Source organism: Vombatus ursinus, unplaced genomic scaffold (assembly GCF_900497805.2).
Source record: "Vombatus ursinus unplaced genomic scaffold, bare-nosed wombat genome assembly UNPS02000580.1, whole genome shotgun sequence".
NCBI classification, from domain to species: domain Eukaryota; kingdom Metazoa; phylum Chordata; class Mammalia; order Diprotodontia; family Vombatidae; genus Vombatus; species Vombatus ursinus.
In genome coordinates, this window is record NW_020940358.1 from 977242 (window position 1) to 1000344 (window position 23103).

Genomic DNA, 23103 nt, shown 5'->3' on the forward strand with positions numbered 1-23103 from the left:
TCCAGGGGTTGGTGTGAGGATAAAATCAGACACATTTGTAAAGTGCTTAGCACAGTGCCTAGCATATAGTAAAGTGCTTAATAAATGCTTGTTCCCGTCGTCTTCTCCCCTCAGTGGTGGGGTTTTTCTGCTGCAGCCCAGCTGGGTTCTGGGACATCCTGGGGCCAGGAGAGGTTTTATTATTGTCCATACTTTGGGGTAAAGAGAATATCCCTTGAAGGCTCTTTTGGGAGGGATTGCTTGATGGGTGGCCCTTTTTTAAAAAGGAAACTTTCGATGAATTCACAGAAGAACTACATTGGTGAGTAAAAGGAAAGCAACTAGCTCTTCTTCCAAATAGCTTTACTGGGTGAATTGATATTTTAAAGGTCTACAGTTGAATAGATGTTGACCTTTTGGGCTCACCTCCAAGGCATTCTTTTCTTCCCTACTGAGCTTGCACTGCAAAATGTCTGTTGTAAAGTGTGTTATGGTATGAAATGAGTACTTTTTAGCTTTGCTTTGGAAAGGGAGTATGGATTGTGTTGATTGCAAGTTCACATTCTGAAGGGTTGGTTTTTGTTTCTTCCAAAGCTATTTCTGATCCCCTGACCATTTCCCATTCATAGACTAGGCAGAAGGTTAATTTGCATATATTTGAGATAACTTCTGCATAGGTTTTCATAGTTTAAACATGAACCTGTTAGCAGTAGCTTCCGGATGTTTTTGCCCACTTTTGTCTTGCTGTGGCTCTAGCCTGGATTTTATGATGAAAGTGACAACACTGTGATTCTTATTTGCAGGTCCCTGCAGGTGGTTATTCTTCTATTGATAACGTCCAGAGTCCCAGCAACCCGCAGCCAAGAGATAAGATGGAAAGCTTCTTTCTGGGAGAAACGCTGAAGTATTTTTTTCTGCTCTTTTCTGATGATACGGACCTCATCAACCTTGACCAATATGTATTTAATACAGAGGCTCATCCTCTTCCCATCTGGGCTCCCGCTTAACAGAAATCCAGGAGAAACAGACCCTCATGGAGGGGGGGACAATTTCTCCTGGTCATGGGGCCTTTCCTAGGTGAGCAGGGATTGTACACAGCACAATTTTCAGGCCTTCCTGGAGGACCAAATGTGGGAAAGCCTTTCTCCGCTTTGGAGAAATCAGCCATTCTTAGACATCCAGCCGTGAAGTGTGTGCTGCACCCAGCTGCTGGGAGCCAGATGAAATCCGACTCAGGGCTGAAGCAGTGGGAGGTGGGAGGCCTAATCCAGAGGGACCACCAGGGCCTGAGCCATCTTGTGCCATTTTCCTTAAGAGTCCCTGATTCAGGGGGTTGTGCACACTGGCTTTAGGGGCTTCTTTCCCTTCAGGTTTTCAAATCATAGATTCATCTAGAACGAGAAAGAATAAGTCAGCAACTTGTAGGTCTAGGATAAGGCTGTAGTCCTGACTTAGAGATGGAATAAGCAAGAAGTCATTCCACCTTCATCAGATGATTGTAGTGTGCTTAGCTAGCAGTGGTTCCAGGCACTCTGATCTCACTCCACAAATACAAAACAGTGTAGTCATTTGGAAAGGCAAATGGCTTAAGAAGCATTTTTAGTGTCATTGTTCAGAAAGCACTGTGAATGTATCCGTGAGGGACACGGAGTTCCTTGTAGAAAGTTAAGTGTGGGAATTGCTGCTGTTTTGGCTCCGTGGTATATAATTTTATAGCTGTGTTTCCTTTTTGTTTTTTTTTTTAAACATGTAAGACTCAATGTGAAACAAAGTCAAAAAATTGCTCATACATTTGTATTTGCATCAGTTAGACTCAGGTATTCCGACTGGAAAGGCTGCTTTGTGGTGCTGAGCTAGGAGGGCGTAGTTAGTCTAACTCAGCTTTGTCTTACTTTCCTCTCTGCCTTTGCCATATTCCCCTATTGGGGTGCACTAGGCTTAATCCAGGCCAGTGTAAATTCCTATAATGTCTTACTTATTTGTACTGAAAGGGTTTTAATAAGTCTGCTTGTGTAGATGGGGACATTTCCTCTAAAGGACGGTTTCCCTTTGGGGTTGACTTGTTGAAATTACATGATTTTATCATGGAATCCTTGTTGAAACATTCTTTCCCCCAAATGTGCATAGATTTAGCAGGAATTGTAGCTGACATAGAAGTGAGAAAAGATCACAGTCAGTGCCCCAGAATTGAGTCTTGTGGTAGCCCAGTGTCATGTGAACCAAGAGGCTTATAATTTTCTGGAAGTCAGTGGAGCCCTACCAGGTCTTCCCTTTTGAAAGAGCGGCCCCTCAATCTGCCCAAATAAGTAAGTGCAAATAGCAATTTTCTACATGTTGGGAAACAGCTTGGAGCATCGGACATTTAACTGTTGCTAAGTGGACATGACCTTTCTACCTTAGTTGGATAAAACTGCTCAACTGTGTGGGACCATATGTAATTTTTGACAACACTCTTTATCATTCCTTCTAGTGATAGCTCATGTGTAAAGTCATTTCTGCAGTAAATAGGATTTATTTGAACATTTCATAAAGCCCATGATGCTAGAAATTGGGGTTGTCTTGCCATGACTAGATAATATGCGGTCTCCTATTTTTAAGAACTTAGGAAGAAGGATATGCATTCATGAATGGGGGTTCACAAATAGGGAGACCCATGGAGAGATGTGAATTTTCCCATGAGGTATGAACGCTGGACCATGGAAGTCAAGCTGCATTGTCTGGTTTATGTCTACATTGGAGGACTTTGTACACTGTGAAAAAAAGATGCCAAGTGCTATTAGAATGTGGGAGGTTAGATGAGTGGTGTCTTTTCCTTTTCTTTACATAAATACATGAATTTTCCCTAACTCTGTCCTATCACTACCACTGTTTCCTGGAACAAATGCTTATTTGAGTTGGTTTTTCTTTTGTGTTTTGTGTTAGTGGGTGCAGGGAGAATGGAGAGGAGAGAGTATATACCCAGCACTGGCAGAATTGGTAATGATCTTTCTTGGTTCATGAAAGCACTCTTTCCCCGGATGACTTCCTCAAAAATGAGCCTGAATTGAACCAGATTAGTGTACCTCTGTACTCCTTCACTTCATTCAGTGTTTCACTTTGGGGTGGAAATTAGTGAGGAAGATGCTATTTTTATGGAAACTTTAAGAAAGTTCATGTTATCTGAGCTCCACAGATAAGCTCCAAAATCTTATTTCAATCAATAAAGCCCTAATCCTAATTTCTCCTGCCCAAATTGTTCCCTAAGGACCATTATTCAGGTGGGAGGCAGCTTAGTGAAGAAAGAACACTGAAAATCTGATTGAGGCTAGAGAAATAGAGCCTCAGATCTGCCAGTATCTGTTTGACCTTGCGCAAGGCACATTGTCTCTGGCTCTCAGTGGAGGGAATTGAACTAGGTGATCTCTATGGTCCCTTCTGGCTATAAAACTAAGTGACTGGGTGGTATCTTGATCTCTAGTACCCCCATCTTCAACCAAAGGGAAAGAATGTGCCCTGGTGTCCTCAGAGTGGGAGGACACTGCTAAAAGTAAATTTGTAGCCACAGAATGTAAAAAGCGTCGAACTTAGAATCAAGACCTGGGCTAGGACCCAGGGCTCCTTACTCACAGGCCAATGTAATCTATTACATCTTGTCATACAGAAATTAATGTGCAAAAGAAACCCTAGGTCCTGTGGGGAAAGGGGAGAATTTTATTCCATGTTCTGAATCACCAAATAATGGAGTTCTATATTATACATTTTATTAAACTTAAAACTTATTTTAAGAGATTGTGTAGTGTGTTCATTGAAAACCTCAACCACTGTTTTCTGGTGATTTCTAGTTCCCTGACTTGAATATCCTTCTTTGTTACATATTTTTTACTATTTGGTAGTGATATGCTTGAGGTTTTGTTTATTTTTATGTACTTAGGTATAATGGAAGGCAGATATCTCTATGACCACCCCTTGTGAATTTAGTAAAGGCAAGGGATGGCTTCAGGGATAAGTATCTGTACCCATGTCAAAAGCCAAATCCCATTTAGGTAAGCAAAGTCAGTAGAAAAAGGCTGTTTCAGAAGATATAATTTGGTCATCTCTACACAGATGACTCCCAAATCTATAGATCCATTCCTAATCACTCTCCTGAACTTAGTCACATGTTGTCAGCAGCCTACCAAATAGCTCATCCTAAATGTTGCATAGAGGCTTGATTTATCAAACCCAACAGGTTCTAAAATGAAATCTCATCCTTTCCTAAACCTGCCCCTTCTCTAAACTTCCTTTATTTTCTATTGAGGTCACCAGCATCCTCCCAGTCTTACAGGTTTGTGACCTCCTAGTCTTCTTTAACTTTTACCTTTCTCCTCTATTCGATATCCAGTTACCTAGTCTTGTTGATTCTATCTCTACATCTTTTGCATCTGGCCCCTTCTCTCCCATCAGTCAATAGCCTCCTTCAGGCCTGGTCTCTCCAATCTCTAATCCATCCTCTACACAGTTGCTAACATGATCTACCCAGAGCTCTCATCTGACTGTACTAGTTAGGTTCAACATATCAAGGAAAGAGAAAGATAGCTACATCCATCTGCAGGGCTCAAAAAGGAAATAAGTTTTAGAGCTTATTTAACATAGGGTTAAATCATAGGATGTTGTCAGGGGTGGCACAAGATGATGTGCCAACCGTAGCCACATATATGCCACACTGCATACACATTTGCATACCTTCTTCTCACCTGGGGAAATGACTTTGTATGTTGCCCAAATCGTTTTTTCTACAAAGTCTCTTCTCTAAACTACTGTCTAGTCCACAGGTCTTAAAGGATTTGTAAAGAAATAGATGAAAGGGAGTTGGGTGTTTATATTCCAGTCACAGGGAAATAAGTTTAAATGCAAGAATTGGTAGAATTCTCTAGGCCTTCCCTTGGGTGGTCTACCTTGGTATTCTTTAGACCCAGTCAGGTCACTTCCTTGCTCAGGACCACAATGGCATCCCATTGCCTACAGGACAAAATACAAACTCTTTAGTCTGGCATTTAAGGACTTCCACTGTCTGGTCCCTACATGTTACCATACCTTTCTGACCTCACTTCTCAGTACTCTCCTTCACAGCACACATGTTCCATCCAAGAGGGACTTCTAGGTGTTCACCAGAACTTGTTCTGACATCTTCCTCTGTGTACTCCTGGCCTTCCCCATACATGGAATACTCCCTAATCACCTCTACCTCAAAGAATCCTTGGCTTCAATTAAGTTGTCCTCACTTTTATGTGAAACAGGGGTTTAAAGCTATACTGAGTATCGGGGTACCTCATATAGATTTGTGTAAACCTTTACATCCCTCCTGGCACATGGCTGTTGATTTGGCAACATTCGGTTCTCATTACAGTGAGCACACAAGGCTCCTGTCTAGAAACCAGGTGAAACTTTATTGCTGTTCATTACAGAGACAATGTGGCGTGATTCCTCTTAAGCAGGACTGACTGAATCTTCACTATTCTGCTTAGTCTTCTGCAGCAGCCTGGTACTATCTGTTACTCAGAGGTGGGGGAGAGAAAATTCCAATTTCAGTTACGATTGGGGGTAGGAGTGGCAGAGGACACCCATGGCTAACTTCAATTCATCTACCTTTAGAGAACCAGAATAATGTAAAAGCTTACCCTGGTAAAGGTAAAGGGTTCCTCTTTTTTTTTTTTTTTTTTTTGCTTTTGGGGGGTGCAAAAAGGGAAAATCCTACACACATTGCTACCTCTCCTCTCCCAGATTCCCTAAAATGGAAAGCTCGAGCTATGCGGGAACAGCAAGGAAGGGAGGTTTTGTTAAATAGGTCCAGGTAGGAGGGAACTCTGTGTGCAGATACTTCTTCACAGCCCAGATGCCATAGACTACTGGAGACTGCCAAGCCTTGTGATGATCCTACTCAGGAAGTTTAGGAGGTGCAATATCTGATCCTGGGGGACTGAGTTTATCAAGCAGTAGTCCTTGTCTGAGACAGTCAAAGGACTTTGAAAGTTTAACCCTGAGGATGAACAGACATCTAAAGCCTCTACTTTGGGCTCGGCTTTAGAAACAGTCCTGTTGGCCGGCACTGAAGGTAGAGTCCCACACAGTATGGCGATGGCTGTTTCCAAGTTTTGGAAGTCACGTTACTGTTTATGTCTTCCTGCTTCCACCCATTCATGGATATATTCAGCTTCTAGCTTCCGGACCTCTGTGACAGAGATGGGGTCTGCTGGATTGGACCCTCTGGAACAGGCAACACAAGGCAGGAAAGGTGAGTACTCTGCTTACCCTGCACTGGGCCTTTGGGAGGTCCTCCAGCCCAGAGTTTGGTGAGGGGCGAAACAGGATTACCAGGAGGCATGCAGGGTTGAAGAGGGGTAGAGGCTGTGGCCTGAGAGTGTTTCTAAAACCCTGGGATCAAACTAGTGATTTTGGCTTCAATCATATCATGTTCTAACTACTAAGTCATACTCCATACTTTGCCACCATGCTTCAGCTGCCTTCTCCCTTTGGCCCCCTTCTTTCTTTGGTGAGTTCTCCTGGGAACCTCCAGTTTGAGGAAAGGTCTAGAACCAGCATTACTCTAGACTTCACTACCATGTTCTCATAGGATACCTTCCCCTCCCTGCGTCCTGTTTTCAGCTTCTGCTTGTGTTGTCCTCCCTGCCCCCCAACTCCTTGATGGCAGGCACTTTTATTCGTATGTTTATTTTATTTGTATGTATTCCAATCACTTAGCAAAGTGCTTGGCACATAATAATCACCCAATAAATGCCTGTCTTAACTGCCCAAGATCTATTTCAACCCACCGCAGAGAGAGTTACCTTCTCCTGTCTAAACCCCACTTATCCTTTAGGATCCTGCTCAAATGTCAACCCCCATGAAGTCTCTGATTCCTTGCCCACAAGCACTTTTTGCCCTTTTTTTCCCCCTTTTTTTTGGGGGGGGGTCCAAACTAGTGATTTTACTAGTAGAGGAAAACAGTTCTGCAATGCAGAATGGTGCCTTTTCTGCATCTTCGTCTTAAGAGGGTTGCTTGAGGCACCAAAAGGTTAAAGAACTTGGCTGCAGTCATAGCCAGTGAAGTATACTTGAGCCCAGGCCTTAGCAACTCAGGGTGAACTTTTATCTCCACAACACACCTCTTATGAGGCTTTTATTCTACTCTAGTATAGTGTATCATTTCATTTAGCCTGTTAAGTTTCCTGAGAGCAGAGACTGGGCCTTATTTGTCTTTGTATTCTCACAGGTTCTTTGCACATAGTAGGCTCTTTATTTGTTCGATCAATTGAATAAAATGTTTTATAAAAATCTGTTGGTTTTGAACACTGTCTAGACACCCGTTAGCTTTAAGATGACCCCTGGGCATCACCCACCATGGCCCTAGAAACTAGATTACCCCCCAAGCTCCCTTTGGGGTAGGATTTTGCTCTTGTGGGTAGAATACAGACTGAGAGGAAATTCAAGAAGCCCATGCCTCCCCTACCTGAGATCTAGATGATGAGCTCCGCCCCGGATGGTGAGAGAGATCAAGGAAGAACTCAGATTACTCCTTATCTGTTCAGAAGAAAGAAACCCCCAGGAAAAGATGGGGGCTGTCAGTGACTCATACAGAATAGTACAGCACCAAACCTCTGGGGTGCTTTCCACAACCAGACAGAGACAGTCAAGAAAGATGCAAGAGGTTCATTCAAACCTTAGCCCTATGTGTCAGTCCCTATGGTGAAAGCTGAGCTTGCCTTGTTTGTTTCCTACCAGAATGGGAGTAGGGAGAGTTGAAGGTAGTTAGACAGGCCAGGCCTGTTCCCAGATTAAATGGCCAAAAAATACTTGAGAAGGATAGAAGAAGCTAGTGCCCAGCCTAGGTAGAGGAAAGGAGGTTGGCTTTTCCTGCAATGAAGCACAGGCTTACCAGATACTTACCCCACCCCCTGCCCAGGGATCCAAGTCTCCATTTGAAAATATGATGTTGCTTGCAGCTTTGAGATCTGAATAGGATAGGCCAGGGTATGAGCAAAAAAGGTGAGGGCCAAAACTTATTCACTAGAAACAAAGTCTACTTGCTTATTAGGATTTAGGAAAGCGCCAGCGGTACAATGTAGAATCCTGAGATCAGGAGCATGTCTGGAGGAATTATAGTTGGCTCCTGTACCCCATATTTTTGGGGGTGTCTCAAGTAGGCTGGGGCACTCATGTTGAGTGGAACAGAACCCATGGAAGATGGACTGTTAACCTTTACAAGTTTTAACAGTGCAGGTGAGAAGTGACCAATGACTTACTATTCCCCCAGAAGTTGGTCTGCATCCAGCTTTTCCGGGGCCTGACACCCCACCTATCAAAACAATACTTCTCTCGGAGGTCACTGGTGAATGGGATCTCAGGGAACATGTCAGTTACATTATTACTGTCAAAGGTGAGGTTGATCTCAGTGCAGGCCTGAAAAATGTCCCATCCCAAAACATACCAGGTCAGGGCAGGTTCACTATAGGCAAGGTTTCCATCCAGTCAGTCACCCACCCCACTGTCCCCAGCCCTGTACCTGATAATCCCAGGCCTCTGCACTGGGGCCTGTGCCACAGCCTGTGGGGTCAGCACACTTTTGGTAAAGTTTGTAGATATCATAACATGGCTCTGTACCAGAAGCATTGTAAAGCAATCCTAAGAGGATGGAAAGAAGAGGGTTTGGAACATAACATGAGTGGCCTGTGTGCCATAACATGGCTGTTAGGAGCTGTAAAAGAATTTCACATTCCAAATAATTTAATGGACAAGATTTATTACCTCTTTTCTTCCCCCCCACCCCCTACCAACTTAAATTATACTGCATACCCAAGGTTTTTTCCCCAAGTGGTGTTTCAAGAGTTCTGCCTGCTCTAGCTACCTCTACCTCTCTTAAGTAAAATTTAGTTACAGTACTGGGAAATCTTGGAAGAGTCAATCCCATATCCCCAAAGTGAAGCACCTTCAAGCCCCCTTGGATACAGATGAATTTGATGTAAAGACCAATCCATCCAGGCTCAAGGGCTATGCTCCCCAAGGCCCTGCCCCTCCCACCAATGCTAATTTAATCTGCACAGCTCACTGCTGGAGGCAGGCACATTGCCTCTCCCTGGATCCACCAATGCCTAGCAAGAGGAAACAGGTCCAGGCTTGCCCAGATGACATTTAAGTCCCTGACTGAAACAAGCCAATGGTAGTTAGGGACCCTCTTTCTGCTCTCCTCTGTTGACAAGAATTTCCCAGAACACTTGGAGCTTGGAGCGCGCAAAGTCACCCGGAAGGTGAGGGGCAGACACAGGTCAAAGGGGATCGTAGGAACCATGTCAGCAGCTCAGCCTGTGGTGTCAGCCACATATCCCCAGAAGCTGTTAGAAGGAGTTGGAAATCTGTGGCAGCTGGGGGTCTTGTGTGATGTGACCCTCGAAGTTGGTGGTGTCCACTTCCCTGCCCACCGAGTGGTCCTGGCCTCAGCCAGTGGCTACTGTCGGGCCCTTTTCCTGGGTGGTGCAGGCCTGGAGACCACTGTCCAGCTGCAGGGCATTCAGCCTGGGGGTATGGAGAATGTGCTCAACTTTATCTACTCTGGGAAGCTGCACCTCTCACCAGACAACTTCAGAGAGACAACACAGGCTGCTGAGGTCCTGCTGGTTCGTGATGCCATTCGCCTCTGCTGTGCCTTCCAAGGCACCACCACAACCCCACCGGGAAAGGTCACTGAAGCCCCTCAGGATGAGCAGTATGTCCAGGAGTTGCAACAGGATGCACTGAGTGAGTTACTGGAGAGAATGGGCATGCAGGGGGCTAGAGAGCCAACAGCGTTTGAGTTGATTGTGAGTTGGTTGGGGGAAAGCCCTCTAAGATTTCCAGAAGGCACCAAGATGTTGGGCCGGCTCCACTTTCCGTTGATGTCACCCACAGAACTTCAAGGCCCTGTGCAGGCCACATCCGCCATGGAGACTGATCTCACCTGTCCCAAGGCCCTGAGCTACCACATGCATGCTGGTGCCCAGCCAGCCCTGCAAGCTCAACATGGCTGCCCACAAGCCACTATCCCTACTCTGCTTGTTCTGGGAGGGCGTGGACCCAACAACCAGCTCAGTGGGGATGTGTGGGCCATGATGCTGGCTAATGGGACCTGGAGGCGAATGGGGAGGCTGGCCACACCACTGTACAATCATGCTGTGGCTGTGCTCAGTGGCTTCCTCTATATCCTGGGAGGCCAGTCCAAGTTTGACCCAGCTGGCCAGCATCCATCCAATGAGGTGAGAGCCTTGCATGAGGTCCTAGAGTAGAAGCAGTCAGAGCTGGGCATATCCCCAGTTTGGAGAGCACAATCCCAGCTACACTGAGACAAGAGTGAGACGCGCTTGAGAGAGCCAGAGTCCAAAATCCTGGGGAGACCTCCCTACCCTTCCACTGGCCTTTACAAAGGTGAAGGGCTTTCCCAAGCAGAGATGGTTCTGTAGTCTTACTCACTGAACTACAGGGCTTATTTACCTGGATACCCTGACAGAGGGAGAAGGGAGAAGTCAGGGCCCAGCGATGCTCTTCTCTTTATCCCCCAAACTCACCATGAGTCCCTTCCTGGTCATCCAGGCTGGTGACCTCATGCCTGGGGAGCTGAAATCCAAGTGTCCCTCTGGCCAATAATTGGGGCTTCAGTTTTCCTTTCTTAATGGGTGAACACAGGCATCCAAAAGCAGGGAGGGCTAAATGAAGAAGGGCCATACTCTGGGGCACACACCCTACTCACGGTGACCCCCGACCCCCAGGTATTTCGATTTGATCCCCAGCGTGGTACTTGGCTGCAGGTAGCCCGCATGCTGCAGAGGAGAAGCCGATTCCACGGGGCCGTCCTGGGTGAGGCTATTGTGGCTGTGGGCGGCGGGACACTTTTGGGGAAACTCACTAGGACCGTGGAGGCTTATGAGCCCATTCAGGACACCTGGAGGTGGCTGGTGCCCTTCCCTGTACCTGTGGCTGACCATGCTGGAACCACACATGAGGGCCTTCTCTATATAGCAGGTGAGCTAACTGAACGATGGCTCCCCTCCCCTGTGCAGCTGGAGGAACTGAGGAAGGAAAGGGAGGAAGGGAGGAAGAAGAATGGACAGAGAGAGGCCAAGCTCAGACAGGAATGCTGCCCAAACTCTGACCCTTGTTGGGAGCTTGAACAAGTCTGGGGACCAAACACACACCAATCTTTCTTTATCCGTGGGAAAGAAACAAAAGAAATTTACTTTCTAAAACGTGGCATAGTCTGAAAACATAAAGCAAGCTCCCAGGGGGTTAAATCAGGGGCCCTTAACCTTTCTTTATCATGGACCCCTGCAGCAGTCTAGTGGGGCCTATGCACACTTTCTCCCAATAGTGTTTTTTAAATGCAAAAAATAAAATATACAGATTAAAGGAAAGTCATCATATTAAAAATGACCTAAAACTCCACTTAAGACAGACTTTTGGAAAACCCTGTATGGCTCTATCTATCTGTGTGTGTGTACATACACACATACATATATGTGTGGGTATATGTACATATCGAGACAGATGGATGGGGCAAAGGGGAAGAAGGGAGGCAGGGAGGGAGAGAACACAGTTCATGGACCCCAAGTTAAGAACTTCCAGTTTAGATAAACCATGGCATTTATAACATCGTCAAAGGAAATCTGGGGGACAGGGCAGGATGAGATGGAGGCTCCAGGGACCAGGTCTCCCTATTAAATGTGAAGTGTTTAGAGTTTGCCAGAGAGTAGGAATTATGTGACTTCTCCTATCCTACCTCAGCCATTTCTTCCCTTCCTCACCCAAGGTGGCTTCTCTTCAGGTAAGACCTTAAATCTCCTGAGCAGTTATCTTCCACGTCTGCATCGCTGGGTCCCCAACCACCCACTGACTTTCTCCCGCTGTGAACACAGCCTTGCAGCTTCCAGAAACGCCCTCTTCTGTGTTGGAGGCCGGACCCTTAGCCCAGTGAGTGTTACGAGGAGAGGTTGGAGGGTGGGGGAAGGTTGAGCGTGGCTTAACTGAACAAGGGATGCATAGAGGGCCAGCCATTAAGTACTGTAACCCACCCCATCCCCAAACTCATTTCCATCTTATAGGTGAAAAAACTGAGGCCTCGGAGACACGAGTGTCTAAGATCATGCGGACAGCTCATGTCAGAGGCAGAACTCAGGTCTCCTGCTAATGTACTTTATTCCCATCATGGTGTAAGGCCCTGAGAATCCTGGTCTTCTTGGGAACTCCTAGGACTCCCAAGGACGGGTAGCTAGATATGACTGACAACCACTTGTGTGCACAGGCAGGGACATGGGTCCACGTTGCTGAGACTGAGTGCTACACCCCAAGCACAGACCAGTGGACAGTTCTGCGTCTCATCTCCCTGGGCCGATGTCAGCTGAGCATGGTTGGGCACGAGGACCAGCTCTATGTCACAGGTGGGGGCTCTTTGAGCACCAGGACCAAGGAGGCTGCAGTCCTGGTGTCCAAGCCAGCGGGGTGGGCCTGGCAGGAGGTGGGCTTCCTGCCACAGCCACTGCTGGATCACGCTTCTTGCATCTTTGCTCTACCCCAGGCTGGAGTTCCAGCCCCACAGGAAAGAGAAACCCAGCCTCAACCTTCTGGTTACCAATGAAGAGCAGATGAGGCTAACAGGAAAGTTACAGCAGGCAGGGGAGAAAGGCTGTCCGCCTTAATCTGGCCTCCTTTCTCTGAGCATCAGCATGCCCATCTGGGCACCAGTGAACTACTGAATAAAGATAAATACAACTCAATCCAGATGCACTAGGGGAGCTGTCGGGCTGGACAAGTAGAGGGGGGAGTCCTGGACTCTGGCATCACTGGCCCCAGTACTCACCCTCAGAGGTCCAACCCAGAACAGAGATGATGCGGACAGGCTGTGGCTGAGCATCGGACCCCAGTGGAGCCAGGGCAGAGGGAGAGCCCAAGGGACAGCACGTCTGACGCTCCCTATGGATTCCAGGGCCACAGTAACCAGAGACAATGCCAACACGTACCTCCCTAGACTTGCTAGTCCTCAGGGTGAGATGGGAGCTCCGACACTTTACTGATTGTGAGTCCTCAGGCAAATCACTGCCCCTCTTTGGAGCTCAGTTTCCTCATCTGTAAAATGATGGGGCTGGACTAGGATGGTCTAAAAACAGTGAGCATTTAAATAACAATGTTTTGCAAAGCACTTCATGTGTTCCCTCATTTGATCCTTTTTTAAAGATAAGGAAACTGAGGCTGAAACAGGTGCTAAGTGACTTGCCCAGGGTCACACACCTAGCAGGTATCTGAAGAAATATTTGAATGTCACATCTTCCTGACTCCCAGGCCAGCACTCACTGCATCACTGAGGTGCTGTGAGATCCCTTCAGCACAAGCCATTTGTTTAGGTCAGCTCTCCTCCATGGGGAGGCAGCTCTCCTCCATGGGGAGGCAGGAGCCTTCTTCTCTCTACTCTTCCTTATTCCTTACTGCTCCTCTTACACATACCTTACCATTACCTCTGCCCTCTTTTCTTCCCACCCTGACAGTCTTCTCACCATTTCTCTGCTGGGTCCCTCAAGCAGAAGGTGCCAGTAAAAGGAAGATTCTGCTCATAGCCCGGCGCCCTAGGGAACAGCTTGCCAGAGGGTGCTGGGATTCGACTAGGAAACGGCTCCTTGTTCACATTCCTTTGCTGTATGAACATGAAATTCTAAACCAGCCCTAAACTTGGAGTTCTCACAGAATATCAAAAACACCAGGCCGGTAATGGGCCATTCAGTCTATGTCTGCGATTGCTGGTTGCTGGGGCCAGATTGGCCAGATTCCCCTCTGCTCAGCAGGCTCCCAGACCTAACTCACCACAGGAAATTTGAGGACTTACCAGCCAGTTCCCTGAGCCCCTGGATCCGATTCTTTGCACTAAGTAGCCGATCGCATCCCACCTGGTAAGAGACATGCTGGTCAGTCTCCCTACTTATCTTACTGGGGAGCAGAGTTCAGGAATTCTGAGCTTGGGACACAAGACTTCCAGGATCATGGTCTGGACTCTCATCATCTCCAGCACAAACTGGGTGGATAATTTTGGTGACACAGGAGGGAACCTTGGTCCCAGGGATAAAAATGGGATGGCTCATAAAGGCAGTGGGATTGTGGAAACAAAATGGACATTTCTTCAAAAGCCTTGGGTTTGAATCCCAGCTCTGTTGTTTATTGCCTGTGTGATCCTTGGCTGGTCACCTCACATCTGTGGGCCTCAGTTTCCTCATATGTAAAATGATGGTTTTGGAACATGATCTGTAAGGTTCCCTTCAGTTCTCAATCCTCTAATTCTAAACTTTTAAGTGGCTGGACTTCAGCCTGGATTCATTGTTCCTTTTTAATCTTGTTTTGGAAAGCTCTTGTGGCCATGCACTTAGGAGCATCTTGCCACAGGCTCAAACAAGATGGCTCAGGCTAAGCCAGACCACCCATCTTTGCCTCCTTCCATCTGCTGGGATTTGGTATTTAGGAACAAGAATCCTCAGCTCTGACAGATGTTCTTTCACTCTCTCCCCCAATGTCCAGTGGCCCCTGGGACTCCTTACCTTGACAGGATTGGCTGGGAAATGGCCCAGGAAATCAGTGGGGTAGGGGTAGTCCATCATTGTGATCATGGTGAAGGCATTTCGGGCAAACTCAAACAGCTGGTTGATGGCTGAGTCACTTGAGGGCTGTGTGCAAGTGCCCATTTCCTGGCTGATTCTGTCAAAGGCTTTGAGGAGAAGAAGAAAAGAAGAAACGTGCTAGTCATTACATCCCAAGGGGATGCTGTTGCCTGAGCAAAGTGGAGCTAAGATGATATTCTGAGTCCAGGGCACACATCTTCCCCTCAGTTGGCTCAGGGTCCAAGAAGAAACATTTTCACTGAGAGACGGGGATACGTGACTCCCAAGCAATTTTTTCATTACATGGAGGAGTGTCCACTGATGCCTATGGCAGTATGGTTTGGGGGAAGGAGCAGAATCAGGATGCAGGACTCTATCACTACCAAATCACTGTGACCCTGGGCAAGTGACCTGGGGCCTCAGGTTTGTTTTTTTTTTTTATCAGTGAAATGAGGATACCTGCTCTGCATTTGTTCCAGAGATACTCGATGATCAAATAGATTAGTATATGAGAAACTACAAACACGAGGAAGAATTACTGTTACCTTGTTGTAAGTACAGGTCTCTGATTAGTCTGAAGGCTTCTCGCACTCCCTGGACACACTCAGGGCTATAGTTCTCAAAGTCCTGGGGGGGGAAACCCCAAAGCATGTGAGTTCCCCCTCTAATCCTTACTACAAGCCAAACCCTGTGCCCTTTCCCTGGGAAAAACCATGGCAATGCAGGACACAGAGGTGAAAGAGAAGGATCTATGGTGACCCCAATTCAATTTAATTCAACATTTGAAGACAAAAATTAAGCAGTCCTTGCTTGCAAGGATCTCATCTATTAGTACGTGGCAGTATGTACTAGTACACATACACAGATGAGTACAGTACAAGACTGTTCAAGGGCTGATGGCTGCATGGTGCTGCGAGGTACCAGCCTTTGGGCAAAGGCCACTGCTGGGACCACTAGGGCTCCTGCAGACTGGGGTGTTGGGTCAACTTACAGTAGTGACATCTCTGAAAAACTGGCGGGAATCTCCAATACCAGCGATGGACAGCACAGGAGCACTGGCAGCCAGTGCTCCGGCCACTAGGTTGGGGTACTTCATCCTCATGTAGGCACTGAGCATCCCTCCATAACTGGGGAGGCAACAAGGGAAGGCTCTGCCTGAAATACTCCTGTCTCCTGACTCTCTCCAGCCTTGTCTCCCCAACACATTCCCTCAACTCCTGCCTTGCCAAGATCCTTACTGTCCCCCTGGAAACACTAGGTTCGATCCCACCTTCAAACCCTACTTGTGTAAGATGAGAGTTCTAATACTTGTGCTATCTACCTCACTGAATGGAGAGTGCGGAAATAGTTTTCTGAACTGTAAAGTGTTATATGAAAAGGAGCTGCTATTATTATCTAAATCCCACCCATCCTTCAAGGCCTACTCCACAGAAGTATCTGTGTCATGTACGTACTCTTCCATTAGCATGTCTGGAGAGCAGTTAAAATTCCCCCAGGCCTGGAATAGCCGCAGAATGGGAGAACAGAAGGAAACTCCTCCCTGGGGCCCAAAGGAGAGAATTTTAGAACCAATAAGAAGTCCTCTTGACCCAGGGGCAAATCCCCCTAGCCTTTCTGGTCCTTAGTTTCTTCATCTGGAGTCAGAGATGCTCTTTTCCCTTCAGGAGAGTGTTGGGAGGATTAAATAAAATGATGCTTCACAAGGAAAAAAAAAACCCTACAAAGGCAGGTATTATCACCAGCCAATCAATGAGCAGTGTGCTAAGAGCCCCTGCCCTTGAGGAGTTAGGCAGGTGTACGCGGGCAGGTAGATACCGGACTGATACAAGAGAATTTCGAGGCAAAGGCAGCAGTAGCCAGAGGCATCAGGAAAGGCTTCATGTATGATATGGTGCTTGTGCTCAGTCTTGAACAAAACCAGGGATTCTTAGAAGCAAAGGTAAGGAGGGAATGAGGAAGAGTCAGGACAAAGGCCTAGAGAGAGGAAACATGCATGAGAAATAGCAAGAAGGCCAGTCTGGCTTGAATGGAGAGAATGTGAGGGTGAGTAAAGTTTAATAAGCCTTGGAAGGTAGGCTGGGGCCAGGTCACGAACATCTTTAAAAGCCAAACAAAGCCTTTTACATTTGCTGCTAGGGGCACTAAGGAGCCACTGCAGTTTACTGAGTAAGGGAGTAATGTAATCGCTGGCAGCTTAGACCACAGGGCGGCTGAAGGCAGGAAGATCCAGCAGGAGACAAATGCAATAATTGAGGGGAGAGGTGATGAGGGTCTGGGCCGAGATGGCAGCTGTGTCAGTGGAGAGAAGGGGACTGATACTGGATATGTGAGGGTAAGAGGGAGGTGTCAAGGATGAGCGAGGTTTTGAACCTAAGTGATTGGAAGGATGATGGTGTCCTCAACAGAAATAAAGACATCTAGCACAGGGGTGGGTTTGGGAGGAAAGATAAATGAATAGTTTTGGATATGTTAAGCTTATTATGCCTATGGCACGCGCAGCTCAAAACGTCCAGTGGAAATTCACTGCTATGAACTGTCACCAGTTGGCAGAAAGGTGGCAGGGACTGGTCGTATAAAACCATTCTGGGAGGGTTTGGATTATCCCCTATGAATCCAAACCACAGCAGGTCATTTAGGAAAACCTGGGGAGCTAAGGCACATGCCTTAGTTCCTTAGTGCTCTACTCTACTAGAAACTTCTAATAAGCTGGGCACCAAGTGAGATACCACAGCAGAGAACATGGAGGAAAAATCTGGGGCTGGAAGGACAGTGGGGCTGACCCGAGAAGGCCGGCCTTATTCTGAAATTTACCCCAAAGACTAAGCTTGTGAAGCATCCGCTGCCCCTTAGCCACCATGTGGCTCCCTAGGGACGTACCTCCCTCCAAAGGTGATGACAGGCACATTCTCGGCCTTGTATTCCTTTTGCAAAGCTTGGACCAGAACAGCAAAGTCAGCCAAGGCCTGCTCCACCGTAAGCAGGGCTGTATACCCCTTCTTGGTGGACTGAACCCCAAATGGGAGAGACTTTCCATAGTAGCGCTGGAAAATAAGAACCAAAAACAGACTGACTCCAACAATCCCATCTCAACCCAGCATTAGGCTCTACCGGCCAAAGCCATGAGCTGGCTGTTCCCTGGTAGGTCTCCTACTTGGGTCACAGGCAAATCCACTGCACAGGGGCAGCTCAACCTCATTTCTGAGCATCAGAAGTGTGTACACCATACCTGTGCAGGTTAAAAGATGACAAAGGCAGGGATGAAGAACACACGGGGCCGGATTATATCTTTTAAGTGCCAGAAATTATTCAAAATCTTTTCATGCCAATTGTAAACAAAACAGAACATCTGATTATGAACTGGGTGAAAATAACTAAACGTGCAACTTTTCTTTGAAAGCCTGAGTAAAAAGCTGACTCCATCAGGGCTGTCTGAATGCAGGCCAGACAAGAAACTGTCCTTGGGCCCAATGGCTGATGTCCTGATACAGAAGCAGAGCTGCTGCGACATGAACCAAAACGAACATCGAAGGAAGAGGATAGGGGCACGATCCTTTCCTCCCCTTGACTGGAGAGTTGGCCTCCCGTCACCTGCCCAGGAAGGAGCCCCAACCCTGAGAAACAGTCACACTATACCCACGTGCTCAGCAAAAACGACCAGAGCCTCCTCTACTGACGCTAGCTCCAGAATGAAATTGCAGTTATTGGCAAAGGCCCAGACATCACCTTCATTTCCCGTGTAAAAAAATATTGGTCCTGTTCCTTCCTTCCAGAACTTCTCTGTAAGACAGACCAAGAGAAAGAGATAGGGTGTTCTCTAACCATCAAAGAAAACATCCTGGGTTGTCCCCTCCAGGGAAAGGGCTTGCAATTTAATGAAATCAGATCTGGACTTTAAACCAGAAGCTCGATTTCTTCTCACCCTCACTCCCGGGAGCCCCAAAACGAGCCAACTTCAAAAGACTAAGCTGCGGAGGATCTGAACTAAACCAAAACCGCCCCTCCCCTCAAGAGGCTTATGTTCTGCAGGGCAGACTGGGGCTCTACCTAGGGGCCCTGGAGTAATGGTTTCCCCATCCACTGGCCTCTCCTGGCTGGACAGTTTGGCAGAAAATCAGATGGGTTGTGAGTCTTCCGCTGCCCATACTGCCAACGGCCCTCAACTACTCAACCAACATATACGTATGTGTGCATGTACAAACAAAATACATATATGGTAATTATTTTTGTGGAGAGAGCCCTCGCTGAGGTCCTCCCCTCCCACTTTCTTTGCCAGACCTCACCCGTCACCAGGAACCGCTGGAGGAAGGTATTGTTGCCATAGCTCTCAAAGTTGAAATGATCCAAAATCTGTTCAAAGTATCGCTCCTGGAAATCCACCTGGGGGGCTCCTTGAACTGGGGAGGGGTCACACTGAGTTAGCAGCTATGCCAGCGAAGGGACCCAGGACTCAGAGCTTGGAGGACATCGTGCTTGAGGAACAGTGCAGGTAGAGACCAAAGGGCAGAGAGGGGAAGGAAGGAGCTAACCTCGGGAGAGAGAGTGTGGTATGGGAGCTGAATGCAAGGCTATGTGTGTGCACAGAAAGATAGAGGTGGGGGCCAGGGATGGGATTTGAGAGAGAGTCAGGAAATCCATGTTAGTGGAGATGCCAGGAGGCTGACCTCTAAATTCTACAATGTTCCTAAGAACTCATCACCTCATCAAAGTTTGGGGAAGCTTCTGAGTAAAGGAGTTTGGGGAAAGGGTTTGGCAAAGGGGGTTTATTTCAATTCAAAAAACATCTGCTTATATGCAAGGTACTGTGCTTAGTGCTGGGGATACAGTGATGAAACAGTCCTGCCCTAAAAAGCTTACATTCTCCTGGAGAGTAATAACACACACAGATCCAAATTATGTACAGAGTAGGCAAAAAGACATTTCAAAAGGTAAAGAGTGATAAAGCTAGGGTACTCCAGAAAGATCTCATTTGGAAGGAAGCATCTGAGCTGTCTTGAAGGAAGCTAGGGATCCTTATAGGACAGATGTGAGGTGGGAGTACTTTCCAAACAGGGGGGACTGCCTGTGCAAAGACATGAAGGGGAGAGATGAGATGTTATAAGGCAACAGCTAGCAGGCCAGCTTAAGTGAAATGGAGTGTGTGGAGGGGAGTAATACGGATACTGGAAATGCAGGTGACAGTCAGACTGCAGGAGGCCTCAAATACCAGGCTGAAGATTTAATATTTAATATCATGGAGGTAATAGAGTCATAGAAGATTCTGGAGTGGGGTGGGGCAGCTAGATGGCGCAGTGGATAGAGCGCCGGCCCTGAAGTCAGGAGTACTTGAGTTCAAATCTGGCCTCAGACCAAACACTTGACACTAGTTGTGTGACCCTGAGCAAGTCACTTAATCCCAATTGCCAAAAAAAAAAAAAAAAAGATTCTGGAGTGGGGAGTTAAGATGGTCACCTCTGTTTTAGGAGTGTCAACTGGACAATGGTTTGGACAATGGTCTAGAGAAGGTAGGGAGCCCATCAAGGAGGCTACTGCAATGGTCTAGGCAAGAAGTAATGAGGGCCTGGGTCTAGGCTGTATGAGTGGAGAGAAGCAGAGAGATGGGAAAGAGGTCACTGAGGAGAAAGTGACAAGATGTGCCCACTGATTGTGCCACTGGAAACTCAATCTTCCCAAGTTCAAATGTGGCCTCAAGACACTTTCCAGTGTGTGACCCCGGGCAAGTCACTTAACCCTGTTTGCCTCAGTTCCTTCATCTGTAAAATGAGCTGGAGAAGAAAATGGCAAACCCCTCCAGTACCTTTGCCAAGAAAACCCTAAAAGGATTCACAAAGAGTCAGACACCACTGAAAAAGACTGAACAAAAAAACAACAGATAGATAACAGATGAATTCATAAATAAATCACACATCCTAAAACAGGCTGAGATTTAAAAAAAAAAACAAAGGGTTGAGACTGTACAGGGCCACATACTGAGTTTGCAGACATGGGTAACTGAAAAAAATACAATAGTGCCCTAAACAGAAATAAAGAAGTTAGGAAGAGGGGAAGGTTTCAGGGGAAACAGAATGAATTAGGTTTGGATGTTCTTTATTTGAAATATTGATGGGAGATCCAGGTGGAATGGTCCAGCAGGCAGCTGGTAACATGGCACCAGGGTTCTGGAAAGAAATTTGTGTGTGTGTGTGTGTGTGTGGCGATGGAGAGTTGGGAAATTATGTCCATAAAAATGATAATTTACCTTATGAGGAGCCCAATGAGATCTGTGAGCAGCTTATCAAAGGAGAGAGGAGAAAGAGGGCACAGTACAGAACTCTGAGGGATGTTGATATCCCATACATTAATTCGCCACCAGGAAACCAGGGCATACCTGGACATCTTGCCACCTGTCCAGCAGATGCAACCCCACCTAGAATAGCCAGCTTCAAGACAGGACCTACAAAGGCCATCCCCACCTCTCACCCACCCAAAAATTAATCCATGCAGCTTTGAAACTGTTGTACAGCTGAGAGATCCTAATAAATGAGTAAGTAGAAAATTGGCTAACACAAAATCATCAGGAAGCTAAGTGGCACAGTGGATAGGCCAGGACTTGGAGTCAGGAAGACATATGTTCAAATCCTGCCTCAAACATTCAGTTGTATGATTCTAAGCAAGTCACTTAACCTCTCTTGGCCTCAGTCTCCTCATCTATAAAACAGGGCTAATAACTGCAACCAACCTTAAAGGGTTGCTATGAGGACCAGATGAGATAACAGGTAAAGTACTTTGCAAACCTTAAAGCACTGTCCAAATGCTGGCTATTAACTGGCCATAGACCACACCACATCCAATCTAACTATCTACCACCAGAAAACAAATGTCTGCCTTGAAATCTTGTCATCTGCCCTGCTCTCCCCCAACTCCTTCCCCCTCTTCTTTTTCTAATCATCTGCTGTTGAAACAGTAATCAAATCTGACCTTGACAGCCAATGTCCCATGTCTCTGTGACTATACAGGCCTTTTCCTGGCCCCTACTCTCCTAGCTTTCTGTGACTTAAGGGTAGGAACTGTCTCATTTTTGTATCTATGTGTCCACAACAAAGCCCAGTGCCCAGTAAGTCAGTAAGTGAATATTCATTCACTCATTATTAGGTAGGACACAGATGATGAGCCAGCAAAAGAAGAAGTGTCAACTAGAAAGAGAACCAAGAACATGTCATGGAAACCAATGGAGGAGTTTTTAAAAATAGGATGTGGTTGATGGTCTCAAAAGCTGAAGTCCAACAAGGATGAACCAGTAGAAAAGGCTACTGGACTTAAGCAACTTAAGATTTTATGCAACCATAGAACGAATGATTAAGTGGCAAATAGAAAAATGGAGCCAAGTACAAGTGTAGGTGACCTTTTCTAGGAGTCCGAGAGAGACACAGAGACAGAGAGAGAAGATATTTTGAGGGCATATCAGAGTCAAGTGAACATTTTTTAAGGATGGAGGAGTTTGGGTAAGCAGAGGAGAAATCAGCAGATACAGAGACTGAAGATGGGGGTTAGGGGGGAGGAAATGACTGACTGATCCCGAAATCTTCCAGAAGAAATAGCAGGGGATAGGATCTGGAGTAAAGTAGAAGGATGGCCTTGGCAAGGAGGAAGGCCACCTCTTCATCAGAGAATATAGCTAGGCACAGAAAATGGAAATGGGGGTTGATGAAGCTCCTTGGGGGCAATTAAAAAAAGAACCCACAAGCATTTATTAAATGCCTACTATATACCAGACACTGTGCTAAGCATGGGGAAATAAATACAAACATGAAACAGGCCCTGCCCTCAAGAAGCTTCCATTGTATTTCAGAAGAGACCTGTGTCTATCTGAACATACAAAATAAAGAAGAGGTGAAGGCAGTAGCTGCTGAGTGGGGGGGGGGCGGTTTAAGTAGAGGTTGCCCCTTTATCTGGGTGTAGGAAGTGCTGGCACTTTTCTATTTGTACCTCCAGCACCTGGCTCCTGCTTGGCACACAGCAGGTCCAGCACAATGACTGGCAGATAAAATGCCCCGACAGCAGCCTCTGTATTCTGGTACCGTGGGAAAAGTCCCCTCTGAGAGGGCCAAGGGGAAGGCTTGGAACAGCCGCAGGGAAGAGCGGGAAGGCGCTGGGGTTAAGGGGGTCAGGCTAAGACAGGGATGGGGGGACAGGGCCTGGGGGAGGGGGGCTTTGCGTACACGGCCGGGGGAGGGCCGGCGTTTAGGGGAGAAACTGGGGAACACGTTTGGGCGAGGGAACTGGGGTGGGGCTGGCCTGGGAGGGCAGGGTTCAGGGGAGGTACGTTCTGGGGGCTGGGGACCAGGGCTTTGGGGAACCGCTGGGGGGGCAATTCCCAGAGAGGGGGGTCGGGGAGAGCAGGGGGCTGGGGTCACTCACCCCAGGACTCCCCGCTGCTCGGGCCCAGCAGCAGCAGCACCGAGGTCCAACTGAGGAGGCCGCCCCGCCGGGCAGCGCACACGCGGGTCCCGGCGCCCATGATCCTGAGGGGCCC

The 23103-nt window shown here is 47.2% G+C and overlaps 3 protein-coding genes across 4 annotated transcripts in view; 2 read left to right on the top strand and 1 right to left on the bottom strand.

Annotated features, from left to right (window-relative positions):
- MAN1B1 (mannosidase alpha class 1B member 1) overlaps window positions 1-3743 on the top strand; it is a 40370-nt gene extending 36627 nt beyond the window's left edge. Inside the window, exon 13 of the mRNA XM_027849126.1 lies at window positions 783-3743. Coding sequence (XP_027704927.1) covers window positions 783-986 — 204 coding nt within the window. The 3' untranslated portion in view covers window positions 987-3743. The remainder of the gene's footprint in view (window positions 1-782) is intronic.
- A 1620-nt stretch (window positions 3744-5363) lies between these two features.
- Window positions 5364-23103, bottom strand: DPP7 (dipeptidyl peptidase 7). The gene is made up of 13 exons (XM_027849156.1): window positions 22989-23103; window positions 18875-18988; window positions 18232-18371; window positions 17472-17635; window positions 15586-15721; window positions 15140-15221; window positions 14535-14701; window positions 13832-13892; window positions 8498-8616; window positions 8238-8394; window positions 7882-7946; window positions 7445-7515; window positions 5364-6201 (listed from the first exon to the last, which is right to left on the bottom strand). Exons 1-13 carry the CDS (start codon window positions 23086-23088, stop codon window positions 6102-6104), a joined length of 1476 nt encoding a protein of 491 aa, XP_027704957.1. The 5' UTR covers window positions 23089-23103; the 3' UTR covers window positions 5364-6101.
- LOC114033565 (kelch-like protein 9) lies at window positions 8630-12731 on the top strand. Of its 2 annotated transcripts, XM_027849144.1 has the most exons (5): window positions 8630-10220; window positions 10731-10983; window positions 11768-11928; window positions 12260-12395; window positions 12533-12731. In XM_027849144.1, exons 1-5 carry the CDS (start codon window positions 9279-9281, stop codon window positions 12601-12603), a joined length of 1563 nt encoding a protein of 520 aa, XP_027704945.1. In that variant the 5' UTR covers window positions 8630-9278; the 3' UTR covers window positions 12604-12731. The 2 variants fall into 2 exon arrangements, with proteins under 2 accessions (XP_027704945.1, XP_027704940.1); XM_027849139.1 differs by having other exon boundaries at window positions 12260-12731.

Coding starts and splice junctions, on each gene's coding strand:
- LOC114033565 (XM_027849139.1), top strand. CDS start 9,279: ATGTCAGCAGCTCAGCCTGTGGTGTCAGCCACATATCCCCAGAAGCTG. Junction 10,221..10,730: donor GCCAGCATCCATCCAATGAG/GTGAGAGCCTTG, acceptor CCCGACCCCCAG/GTATTTCGATTTGATCCCCA. Junction 10,984..11,767: donor GGGCCTTCTCTATATAGCAG/GTGAGCTAACTG, acceptor TCCTCACCCAAG/GTGGCTTCTCTTCAGGTAAG.
- DPP7 (XM_027849156.1), bottom strand. CDS start 23,088: ATGGGCGCCGGGACCCGCGTGTGCGCTGCCCGGCGGGGCGGCCTCCTC. Junction 15,222..15,585: donor TTTTCAGAGATGTCACTACT/GTAAGTTGACCC, acceptor TTCCCCCCCCAG/GACTTTGAGAACTATAGCCC. Junction 7,516..7,881: donor ATCCCTGGGCAGGGGGTGGG/GTAAGTATCTGG, acceptor TCTTCTGAACAG/ATAAGGAGTAATCTGAGTTC.